The 13607-nt window shown below is 36.9% G+C and overlaps 1 protein-coding gene across 1 annotated transcript in view; it reads right to left on the bottom strand.

Annotated features, from left to right (window-relative positions):
• SRFBP1 (serum response factor binding protein 1) overlaps positions 1-13607 on the bottom strand; it is a 68719-nt gene that overhangs the window by 34502 nt on the left and 20610 nt on the right. Inside the window, exons 2-3 of the mRNA XM_050987193.1 lie at positions 11565-11653; positions 10546-10618 (exon numbers count right to left, since the gene is read on the bottom strand). Coding sequence (XP_050843150.1) covers positions 10546-10618; positions 11565-11653 — 162 coding nt within the window. The remainder of the gene's footprint in view (positions 1-10545; positions 10619-11564; positions 11654-13607) is intronic.

The following is a 13607-nucleotide window of genomic DNA, read 5'->3' on the forward strand; positions in this document are numbered from 1 at the left end:
TTTTTTTAAGTTACAAAGGCATGTTTTCCAGAAATGCAATGCTGTAACTGATTATTATCAAACTGATTATGAAGAAAAAGAATACCTTCTTTCCCTAGCAGTTTATAAATCCAAATCCCTTGTCAGTAGCTGTGACCTAAATACACACACAAGAATTTCCATTCTAAGTCACATTAGTGGACCACCACACCAAAGTAAATGGCACTCTGCCTATACAAAAAAAGAAAATAAATAAATCCCAAACCTTTATCTCCTTAAGTCCCCATTTTACTAGATGTACAACAAAGATGAAAAGTACTACCAGAATAAAAATTTGGATAAAATTAATAACAGAACGAAAAAAAATTGATCTGGTAAGTAAAATATAACTATTTATAGTGTCTAGTTATTGTCTAGTTAAGTGTGGCTTAAGCTTGTTAGCAAGTTTATTAAACAAATCAGTGCTACACTGACTTACCTGCTTTATTTTAAAATCCCTCTGTCTCTAAGTAATTTTATCACAGACAAAGCAAAGCAATTTCAAGCAAATGCCTGACTTACTGCCAGTGTTTATAAACTATTAGTAAAACACATCTCAAGCTCTCTTATGATTAATTAGATATCCTGAACTTCATCTACAGAACAAAAGTTTAAAGATGTGTAAAGACTCTAAGCATCTTTAGTACTTGCTCTCATTTTTTAACTACAACATTTAAAACAGGAATAAAATGGGAGGCAGTATCTTTCTTGGTAATATCACACAGAAGAAGAGAAGTCGGATCCTAGACAAAGAGACTGTAGCCTTGGCTCTGGAAATTTCATCTTCCATTTGGCTTTAGTTTTTTCCTCAATGGAATCCAGGCAATCCAGGTCACTCATCTTTATCCAATACCTGTAAATTCCATAAAATCCTTCCAGCGAGGCCTGCTGATTTGTCCCAAATTTCCCTAACTGTACTCTGATGATAGGTAAACTCAGAACACTGTACTTGCTACTTGTTTGCAACTGCAGCTTCTACAGTAAAGCATTTTTCACCTGAGAACTCACTTTTGTTTTAATGATTTCCTGCTTCGCTGACTGTGACAGTTCTCAGTAAAAATTTATCCTTCCAGCTGAAAGACAACGTGAGAATGCCCAAATGGTGCAATTGTTTAATTTATTTTACTTGGTGCAAAGAAACAGACTGGATAATCATTAAGATGTTGCATTCTTTGAATTTCTAAAGCACTTCTAAAAAGACCCACCACTGCCTCCTTTTGCAGCGAGCAACATCTGTGGATGTGAAAGCACTACGAATCTACTGGGAGTTTCCTGCTGAGAAGGACTGAGGTTTTCAATCCACAGGTAAGAATTCAGTGGGGGCCAGTAACAGTCTCATGAGAGGTTGATTAATTTGACAGGAAGTCCAGGATGGTGCTCTGTCACAGGTCTGAAGCTGAATGATGTCCAGAAATTTATGAAGACTGCCAAGTCACTGGTAGAGAATACTATAATCCTTCATGAATCTAGTAAATACCTATGCATCTCCATGCTAAAAACTTTCCTGCTAGTTCCTTTTTTTAACTGTCATTGGGAAAAAACCTGCACTCACCCATCCTGAAAGCATCAGCTGACTCGCTGGCCCATGCAGCTGAAATGAGGACTTGTTCTTGGAGTTCATGGGTGAACCACACTTGGGGCTCAGGGCATGGAATGTGCTGGGGAACTTCAGCACTTCAGCTCCCCTCTGTTACCACAATGCACTCATACCACATAGGAGGTATAGGGCCTTGCTGTGCCTACTAAGAAACAGTTAATGCTGGATTTAAATAAAATGCCATTAGACCCATTTATTTTTAAATCTTGAAAAAGACAGAAACATCTACAAAAGTTCTTAGGAAAATAAATAAAAGACAAGTTATACCTAGTATACCCATACTAAGGTTAAAGATCTCTCTGCCTCATTCAGTTAGACTTGCCATTCCTCCTGGCAAGACAACATTTAGGATTTTCAATGTTTGTGTACATTTATGCCAGAGCCTTCACCTTTCAGTATAAAATATAAAGGAATCTATTTCTGGGAGCTATATTCAGGATTTCTTTGGTGACTCACTGGTATAAGTTCTTGCTTTTCAAATTACAGAAGAACACAAAATCTAAGTGGTACTACCATGTAAATCTCCTTAAAAAACACAGGACTCTACTGTGTGGTTAAGAGACCATAAAAGACAGTAACCACTGTGGGGTGCATGTGTTTGGGAAGACCTTCTTATCTAAAGTAATGTAATACAGTGACGAAGTAAAGACTGCTGAGGCATATGTGCACTCAAAATTAATATAAACAAAACAAATCAGCATATTACTAATGTACTCTTTATTCCAAGAAAATTAGATGCCACATTACAATTGGGGTGGGAATGTCTTTCCAACTAGCAACGCTCTGCATGTTGTGGAAGCTTCTCACTATCAAAGACATATATATACTAACAGATCTCAAATGGAAATCTAATAGTACTTGAATAAATACCATTTCAGAAGTTTGCACATATTCAGAAGCAACATACTCTTTTAATAAATAATTTCAAGAAGTTTGCCTTTGCTAAGCTTACAGTTAATGCAGCAAGTCTGATAAATGTCCTAAAAAAAAAAAAAATATATATATATATATATATATATATATATGTAGCTTTCTGTGGAAGTCAAGTTTTACTGTACATACCCGTGTAATAAAGGACAGACAACTACAGCAAAGCAAGAGCACAGTAAGAAAAAATATTCCATCAATTTTTTAAATTTGTTTCACCAGTATAGCCAACACAGCTTTTGCCAGTGACCTCACTGGATGACTTGTTTCTGTATCACTATATACTGAAAACAGAAGCTTTATCCAGTAGAAATGAAGACATTTTCTCTCCAATTGGAGAGACAGGTTAATTAATTATAATTTAAATATATTTCCCTGTATCACTTGGGTTTAAGCTTATTACGATGTTCGAAAGTAATGACATAGTTTTTAATTAATAACTTATCTAAGATCTGTATTACAAAGAGGAAGAAAAGCATAGGAAGAAGTGGTTCTACAGTTTCTAATTTTCCTGATGTATGGATCAAATACATTTAATGTATTTTTAATGACTTTGCATGTTTTATCTACTACCTAAAATTTTCAAAAGCTGTATTGAATTTTATGTTGCTTTAACTGGTCTCTGATTTTAATATAAGACATCTCAAAATAAAAAAAAAAATCTTGAAATCGTTAATTTTCAATCTTGTTGGGTTAATAACAACTTGGGAGAGAAATACTACAAAACAGATTAAGAAAAAAATGGTAAAATTTAATTCATATTTTAAAATACCAAAACCAAAGACATCACTAGAGGAAATTACCAGAATACAACTTCCCAAAAAAACCAGAAGCTTAGGAATCACCTTACTTTAGAGGAACAAAGGACAATTGATTTTGATGCAAATTAACTATTCCTAACCTGTCAAAAAAAAAAAAAAAAAAACCAAACAAAAAACCCCTCCAAAATCACAGTTAATCATTGGGAATTTAAGAATGTACTTCAAGGGGAACTTGTCTAGCAATTGTTCTTTTTGTAAACTATACTGGTGTCAGGTTTTTGCTGGCACCAGTTTTAAACATTACCAAATGTCTACAGTACTGCTGTCTCAGTTTAGATCCAAGTGAAATTCAGTGTCAACCTGTGAATTTTCATCTAGTAAGTTTCACAATACAAAATTTTATAGTTTTCTGGGTTTGTTGTTTTCTGGAAAATTAAAGTTACAAAAATACACATCTAACCAACTGACACCATATTCTTATAAACACAGTTTTGCACAAATGGTTACTTTCCTCAAGCTAAATACCATCATTCTTCTATGCTGCATAACCTCTTCTAAAAGCAGAACAAGCAGCTGAGGGAAAGACTACTTATTCATGCTTTAATAACAAAACAAAATGAATAAAACAACTTCCCAAAAAGAACACTTAACATGGCTAATTGCTTGAGCTTTTGTAAAATACCCAAACTTTATTTGGCAAGTATAGGCCACTCTTTTCTGCCACGTTTATAAACTAATTTAATGTTTCAAGAGGTATGCAAGTCAAATGCCAGCAATTACATCAGTCTACTGAGATGAACACTGTGAACTTGGCATTTTATTCTGTCAATTAGATTAAACGAATTGTTTCATTTTGGAGGTTCACATCTGATTCAGTAGTCACATTCAGAGCACAGTCACTATTTTCACCACAGCATACAGAAAGCAATTAGCAAGTCTGCAATCTTGAGACAATTTCAGAAGTAGAAGGTATTATGAAAGTAAACTACAATTACAAGCATATAAAAATGACAAAAAAGAGAAGTAAAACAAGCTTAGAACCACAGCAAGCATGATGCCAAAAATTGTCATTATTTGAATATTCCTTTTTCTTCAAACATCCCTTTTGTTTTCTGGTTCTGAATGTCAGTGTTCCCTCGCACTGTAATGCAATCTGCAATATCATTGTACTGACACACTTTGTTCCACAGTGCTTTCCTAACATTAAAATAACAACCGCATCTGACTTGAGGGTTAACATACTTCCAAGCAGCCCTGCACTGGCTGGAAGTGCCGGGGGTTTTGAGTTACTATCCGCGGCATTCGGCGCGGCTGCCAGCAGCGCCGGCGGCTGCCAGCGGCAGGCGGGCAGGCAGCGCTACCTGCCAGGAGAGGGCGCGGGGCTCCCCTGGCGCGAAGCCCCGCTCCCCGCCGCTCCCGCCCGGCAGCCTTTTGTTCCTGGGCTGAACCACTGCTGGGATTTGCAGAGGAGCTTGCGAGGGGGATCTGTTGCGCCCCCGTTGTCGTCGTCGCCTGGCTGGCGACTAATTATCGCCCCGGCAGCTGGCTGTTCTTGTCTACCTTTGGTAGACCTCCTATTTGTGTTCGGGCATTGTTTATCCATACCGCCTTCTTCTCCATTATGTTAAGTGGTCTTTACATTGTATTCCCTACTTGGGAGAGCTTTTACTTCTACCTCAACATAATTTTAGATAGCCACTGAATTAGTACGCAGTTTGTTTAACAAAAGTAAAACTCCCTAGTAAGGCATATGTTGTCCAGAACAGCCTTGAGCTGCCACTAGCAAAGTAGAATGTGCTGTTAAGAGCACAAGCAGAACACTTTTGTGTTTCCTAATAGTGCCTGACGCCTCACACATCTATGCTGACCAACGCACATGTGGATATACCTGCCATTCAAAGTCCCACGCTTCCTGCATTACTATCAAAGAATGCATCATGCATAGATAGAAAGCCAGATGCCTGCACCAAACCAAAGATCTGGGCTGCTCCATTGAAGGAGGGCTGAATAACTTTAGGCACTACCCCTTCTTCCTTCCCTGAAATCATCTACAAGTGGCATCTGGCCCACACCATCGTGGGAGCTGAACCACTCCTGCCTCTGCCTTTTGTTGAGAAACATCAAGAACTGCTCCTAGGATGACTACACTGAAGTTTATGCAATTCCCATTACTCTTACAAAAACTTTTAAAGATTAAAGATTCTACAACATTAGGATGAATGTTTGCTATCTATTTTAAAAGAAAATATGCAAGACTGTTGGAAACACATGCCAGGAGAAAGAAAAAGCAAAATGTGCCTTTGTTTCCACTGTGACTTAAGACAATTTTACAGTGTGATGTTAACTGAAAGCCAGGTTAAAGAAGATGAAACCATTAATCAAGAAAGAACACAGTACTGCTGGATGAAAATGACAGATCTACAAAAAAGACTGGTATTTTAGGATATAAAAATTCCATGCAAAAAAAGCCATACTAGAAGAAAGACCTACCAAGTTCCCTAAGCTGACCTGCTACAAAAATTATCAGCTACCCAGCCCTGTCCTCAACCTCAGCACTATTCCACACCTATTACTTTCAGGAAATGGAATGACTGTTGTTCCAAGGACATTGAGTGTGTCCTTGAAAAACAGCCTTCAAACTGAGGTTCTACTTCTATAAAATAATTTGGTTTTCAAAACCATAGTAATGAAGTTCACATTTAAGTCTACTTCTGTTAACATCTTGCTAGAATATAAAACTAAGAAAATAATGTTTTTATTTTTTCCTGTATCTCTGTCCTGGTTTGAAAGGAAGTGGTTTTTTTTTTGGAGACAGTGGTTAGCCCAGTGGGGGCTCAGGTGTGAATATTGGCACCTGTTTGGACCAATGAGGAGATGGTTCCGCCTCTGAGAACACAGGGTATAAAGGTAGAACTCCCAGGAAGTGACACTCTCTTGCTTGTCGGTCAGCAAAGGGATCAGGTCAGTTCTCTCTCCCCCTCCGGCTGTAGGCCGGGTGGGGGAGGGGAAAAGGCCACGAGGCGCCGTGAGCTAGGCCGGAGGCCTTGGATCTTGGAGAGAGAGAGAGAGAGAGACGGGGAGGGAAGTGAAAGGATGGAGGGGTGGAAGTAGTGAAGAGAAGAGAGCAAGATCCCCCCCCCCCAGCACCGCGCTAGAGAGAGAGAGAGAGAGAAGAGAGAGAGAGAAAGAGATAAGACGCGCTGGGCAGCTCCTGGAAGTCGGCCAAGAGTGAGAAGAGAGTCCGGCACCTAGAGATGATTTTAACTTTTTTTCCTTCACGATGGAAACCTTCCAAACGTTGATCCTCCCGGAGGACAGAGATAAGAACAAGAAGAAATGGACAAGTGAAATGAGAGGTTTGTGTGAGTAGGGAGTAGTGGAGTTAATGAGAAGAATTTACTTGGGAAGAGATAAACGGAGGAGCAGTTTTTTTTCGTCTGTGGATGGGCTAACTTTCTATTGTAACACAGAGACTGCGGTTTTGGGGGGAAAGCAATGGCTCAGACCCAAGAAAGGCAGTGAAGAGTAGTGGTGGGCAGAAATCAGAAATGAGAGGATTTCTGTCGTGAAGCCCTAGCCCCGGGGGAAATGGGGGGGATTTTGTTATCCCAAAATGGAGAGACTGTCGTTTTGTGGAACTGACCAAAGTATCCTTAAAAAGAGAAACCCCAAAAGCAATCTTCTGGTCCATTTCCATGGTGAGAGCATGGAATATGGAAAGGGGTTAGTCAAGAAATGGCACAAGGAGAAGACTCCTTCCTCTTTAATAGAATGTATTGATTGTTTGAAGAAGGATAATGGACTGAGAATTAAAACCTGGGAGATGGGGACTGAAGGAAGATTTGAGTTGGTATTGTATGTTGTAATGTGGGTTGAGAGGGGGAGGAGAAATGTGTTTGAAAGATTTCCATTCTGTTCTTTGTGTGTGTGTGTGTGTGTGTGTGTGTGTTAATAAAGTTTTTTTTCCTTTTATTCCTAAATTGGTGTTTGCTTGCTCTGTTTCTGGTCACATCTCACAGTAGACACTACGTGGATGTGTTTTCATGGAGGCACTGGCATTGTGCCCAGTCTAAAACCAAGACAATCTCTTGTACTACATTCACTATTCTGTAATAAATACTGTAGTTTAAGCGTACTAAAACCCCTCATTGTATTAACTAATCTGTTTCTCCAGTGACAGTTTTCAGGACAGAGAACATACCTTTCCAAGACACGTGAAAATGGCTGAAACCAACTGCTGCTCATTCCTGACAAATGGAAAGCATTTTTCCTTCAAGCACTGCAAATTGCCTTTTTGCCCATATTTTCTAAATGGGCATCCTCCAAACATGATATAGCAACATCTCGCAATATCATTGTCATCGTTGGAGCCTGGCGCAATGCCAATGCCCCCATGACAATACCTCTTTCCCTGGTATTAACTGTGAGATGTGATCAGGGACAGAGCAGAGCAGGCTCCAACTTAAGATTGAAAGAAAAAAAAGAATTTTATTAACCTAAAACTACACAGAAAAACACACAGAACACAGGATGAAAACCTTCCAAATTTCTTCCTCCTCCCCCCACCAAATTTCCAATTCCATTACCACCCTTGACTGAATAGTTTTTCTCGTGGGTGCCTGGTGCTTAGCCAGTGTCAAACCACAACTTTGGCAACTGGAAGAAACTTGGGAAAAAATTGTCTTATTTTCTTCAACCTACAGAAAGCCTTCAGGCCTTCAACCATTAAAGAATTCCTAGAAGTTGTAAGTTACCACTTTAATAAATCATTTATCCCAAAAATACACACACTATCAAATTCTGGTGCAACATCCACTTTCTGGCTCCAAACCACTTTGGCTGGTAATTATTTTGTTGGATTTTTTGCCTTTTCCACTGAACTGCTCTTTGCAGTTTGCAGCTCCTCAAGACTAATCATTCACTAAGAGAGAAGAGGCATTTTTTCTTGCATAAAACACATAAGGAGAAGTTAATGGACAACTTCTTGATGTTAACAGAACATGAAAAATTGCTATATCCACCACACAATCCATCAATTTTGAAAGGATTTTGAATTTCCTCTGGCATGTGTTTGAGATCCACACACTAAAACTGTTAAAATAATCTAGCAGAACTCAAGCCTTAGTTGCTCTAAACTGCAACTTTATAGATAATTTTCAATTTCTATTGTATCCAATCTTTCCTTTAAATTCTTAAATTCATAATTTAAGTTATGTGAAGGTGGTTTTTATGAATCTTATAATCAATAACTTAAGACAAAAGGTTGGTGGGAGTGAGATTTCATCAATATAAAATCTTCCAGTCATCTGAAGTAACATTACCAGTTTGTGTGAATGCTCTCTTTTTTACTTCTTCCATGCTGAATGAGGAATGTTTCTATGTAAACTCTAAAAATCTCTGTTAGTGCAGAAATCAAGAGGCTGAAAAAGTATGTTAACAACTAGTGCCTTTTAGGCAGTAATTCATAAGAAACAGGAGTTTTTCTTTCATTTAAGAAATAAATATACTATAGAGCTAGTAAGTGTCAACTTGTGCATTTTTGAAGTCTAAAAAACCTCCAAGTAAACAAAACTTTTTTCTATTAAATATTAATATAACAGTGCATTGTTTTTAACAATAAAGTGAACCTACAGCTCTTAAAATTTCAGATAATCAAGCACATTCACTAATTTCAACCTGCAGCACTACTTTTCAAATAACCAAGTGCATCTGCCCAAGAAGTGGGAGAGTTCTTCCTTCTCAGCTGCTTACTTTGAGGACTCCTCCCTTTCTATAAACTATTTCAGAGCAAAACTTGCCTTCAGCTTTCTAGACTAGAAATCTATCCTTCCCTAACAGCCATTCTTAAAGCTACCACTTACAAGCCCTGTACGTGTTCGTGCCAACTGAAGCAACACTTGAATGTACTTGGCCAATACAGTCCTGAGTGCAAGCAGGCTTTAAGATGTTGGCATGAGTTGATCCTGACAGCAAAACCACAATGTGGACAAAACAAAGACTCCCAGTAAATGTGTGCAGAACAAATCCTGCAGTGAAACCCTCTCAAACTCACAAAAGCCCCATTAAAAAATATGGGCTTCTGAGCTCAGTGCTCCAGCACACCTGATCACTTCATCATTTTCTTAGAAAGTGAGACACACACACTTGGCATTAATAAACAATTTAAAAAAATTAGAAAAAAAAACAGAGAGAGAAAAAGGAGCAAATACAAGACCAAGTTTAAGACTGAAGGTAAGTCAGTCAGATGGCAATGCAGAGTGCCTCAATATTACTGTCATGGTAATTGAGCAGTGCTGCCTGTTTTTTTTTCCCTTTTGCTGGTTTATGAAGACTCTTCCTGGAAGTATTAAGCTAAAAATCCCTCTGATTCTACTTGATCAATTTGGCACAAAGCACATCTAAATTGGTCAATGAAGCCCTTCCTAGGCTATTAACCTTTTTTGAAGACTAAAATCTCTGTAAGGTTGAGAAAAGAAAGAGAGAAATGTTAAAAACTAGCAACAATATTGTGTGCCCCCAGAGTAGCACACAAGAGTAGTGTAAAGATATAATCACTAAAGTTATCAACTATGCTTGTCAAGGAAACAATCAAAACCAGCCATATTGTGAGAAAACATTTGTCACCACCTATACATGACTTGCGTGCAAGTCTATGATTGGAATTCAGAACTCATTTCACCACACAATTTTATGTAGAATCAACTAAAATTGAGAGATTAGCACAAATCATTATGAAGTTATAAACTTTCTGAAGCATTTTCTTGATGTCATAACATATAAGATACAAATACTGTATCAATGAACAGCAAGGCTGACCGCCAAAAAAAGATCTGACTCTAGTGTAACCAGTCCCTTACAGCTACAATTTGAAATTATTACAGAACCAAATACAAATGGCATGATATTTAGAGCTTGCAGGACAGACAATGAGGATACTGTACTGTTAGACACACAAAATGCCTCCCCATACTCCTGAGCAGCACAAGAACTTCAAATTCTGTGCTTTAACTGTTACAGTAAAAACTTTCAACAACACACACTGCTAAGCAAATTCATTGGAGCACTTAAGACTCAAATTGTTTAACACCTCAACAAATGCAAATACTCACAATTTGCTAGCTGTGTTCACGTTCAAGCTTACTCTGAAAATACTTAGTTTCAGTAATGCAGTTGCAGAAAACAGAGAACTTAAAATATATATAACTTAAACTCTGATACTGAATTATCTAAACATGGCCTTACCTTCATGGCATGGATTTCTTCTATTAATCTCTCAACTCTTTTTTGGTTCTTTAGTTTCAAGTCTTCTGAACCCCTGCAAGTGAAGTCCATCATTATTTTAAAAAATCTCAGTTTAGTTACTTTATTTCCTCTCTTGCAAGACTAAGTAGCAAAATAAAAAAGAAAATCAGGAGATGGTGCAAAAACACAATCCCTTATTGGCAAATGAACATTTTAGCAAAGAGCTGAACATAGCCTAAAGCTTTTGCTGTACTGTACAGCAGAAAAAACACTGAGGATTTAGCAGAACAATGTGAAAAACAAATGTTACTGTATCAGAAAATACAAAACCACAAATCATATCAAGAAGAGGTGACACCAGTGTCTCAAATGTAATTTTATTCTAAGATCTCTAGTATTTAAATATGGAAGTTCATTGGATTACTTCTTATTTTGGACAACTTGCTAAAATTGTGAGTATCCTCAATTTACACTGTGAACACAGTAGGAGATGTATCTTACACCATTTCTAAGACATGTGCTAAGTTATTTCAGGTCAGTAATCTTTAAAAACATAATCTACAATACATTGTTTAAGCTGTTCATATAAGAATTAATTAATAGTAATTACTAAAAATCAAGTATGACATGAATACCTATGCAAATTAAGTATTTTTTGCTACACAATCCAGAAGACAACTATAGTGAGAAAACTTGGTGAAACCTAAATTCAACAGCAGAATAACCTAAAAGACGAAATCTGACACTTTCAGATGTGCTGTAAAAGGTTCTGTAACTGATTCAGGTTACCTTCCAATACACTAAATCCCATTAAAAAAGTAATCTCAATTCAGCTTTATGAAACACCTTTTAGTTAGTATTTTTAGTCTAAAATTATGTTAAAATAAGACAAATATGTGTTTTAGTGCCTTAAGTTTTAAATGTAGTACATTTTTTCTCCCATTTTCCATTTTTGTGAAAACAATTAAAATAGTGCCTTATTTATAAACCAGGAAAAACCACTATTATTTAAAACTGACTTTTTCGATTTTAATTTCCCGATGTGTCTGGTTAGTCTGCGAATAGTGAGGACTCTGGCCTTCTTCACATCTTTTCTCATCTTCACAACCTGTGAGAAATATGGAAGACATTATAAACTGTTTTCCTTGATTATGTTCCATACATAATACATTCATTACATTGACCTAAATTTTAGAAATTAGTTCAACAAATAGAAATATTTTGAAAATAGAGTGCATTTCCCTGCTAACCAAATCTCATTTCAAATTAATACAGAGTTCCATTAAAATCAAACTGCTTCCTAAACATCAGAGGAAGAATAACCAACAGTCTAAAAATGTGTCTGAGGTCTAAGCAGAAGACAAGACATTCCTAACTAGCCATACTTTAATATTATTCTTAGAGCTAGACTGAGCTAGGTATTTGAAATGTCTCACCTTTTGCCTTCACTCCACTTATTTTTGTCCCAGAGAAAAACCAGCAGTACATTAAGTCCATTGGTGCATAGTACATAAAAGCATTTTAATTATTAAACATCTTCAAGTGTTAAGGAAAGACTTTCAAAAATTAACATTATTTATTATGGAACAGAATTTGAGATATTAAATTCTTGTTATACATTTGAATTCATTCTTGTTGAAAACAGAAGTCCAAGTGATTTCTAACTTGTTGCAGTCTGTCTCAACCTGCCATCCTAGCCACTACTCTGTTCTCAAATTTAAAGCAGGCAGTTTTAAAGAAAATTTGGCAATGATGTTTTGGTCTTAATTCTCACTCCAATAACAAAGAAAGAATTCTTTTTATTATTATTATTAGACAGATAGGAAGAACAAAGAAATCTTTCCAATCTTTTGCAATTAAATTCCATAATGGAAAACCTTATGCCCAGATACTGTCTAATGATGAACGTTTCAGATAGAGGGAGTCAACAGTGATCCTTTATTTTTACAATTCAACTTCCCCCTAATTTATACATATATATCTTACTATATCTACTAAAATTTTGTATTTAACAGTTAAGCTTAGAATAACATGAAATACTAAACCAAAAAACCAAAAAAGCAACAGCAACAACAACAACAACAAAAATCAATCTCCCTGACAAAAAACAAATTTATCTTAAATTTATCCAGTGGGATAAGCTTCAAAATGAAGTTGGCACCTCCTTCTCAATAAAGTTCTTTACATCAGATTTCTATTCTAATTTTTCAGCGATAACATCAAAATGACATACTGATGATGACACCACGACCTAGTAAGGTCAATAATATTAAGTACTATAAACCTACATCAGGCTTGAACAAAAAAAAAAACCAAAAAGAAAAATCTTCAAAGCTCACAGAGCAGTACTTCACACCTGTGATGGGGAGTCTAGCTAGTACATATACACCTTGTGCAGAGACCACGAAGATCACACTTAAAAAAAACAAAAGGAAAGCAGAACACATACTTTTCATAACTGATTATGTTTGTAGCTTAGTGCACTGATTCAATCAAGTTGTTAAGCCCTGCATGGTATTCACCAGTAGCTTAACTGAAGGCTGAATCTGAGCAAAACAATTTCTAGGGAGCATGTCTGATTGTCAGCCTTGCCTCTGGCAGGCAAGCAAAGGAACATGGGAAGCAGTGCTCCTCTGAGAAGCAGGGGAGGGGAACTGTATAGGGGGCAGCATTAGTCACTTGCACCATGAGAAATAAAAAGGTGAAGCAGACTTTTGGGATAAAAATAACTGACCTAAATGTGGTATCCTGTTCCAAAAATTGTAACAGCAAAGGTCAGTACTTACCTTAGTTACCCTAGTAAAAGTAACTGTACACACAGATCTACCCACAAAAGCATTTCTACTTCAGTTAACAGCAGAAATCACATGCCAAAAAACACCAAGTGCCAAGTTTCTGCTACACAGCAGCACTGCTTGAGACTTTAACATGTTAAGGAAGAAACCCATAACATCACCATTTGCCATCAAGGCATTCAGATATTCCTTTCTTTATAAAACATTGAATGAGATTATCATAGGTCCCTAGAGTACATCATCTTCTAAAAGGAAGAAAGAATAAAA

This window comes from Serinus canaria, chromosome Z, assembly GCF_022539315.1.
Source record: "Serinus canaria isolate serCan28SL12 chromosome Z, serCan2020, whole genome shotgun sequence".
Classification (NCBI taxonomy): Eukaryota; Metazoa; Chordata; class Aves; order Passeriformes; family Fringillidae; genus Serinus; species Serinus canaria.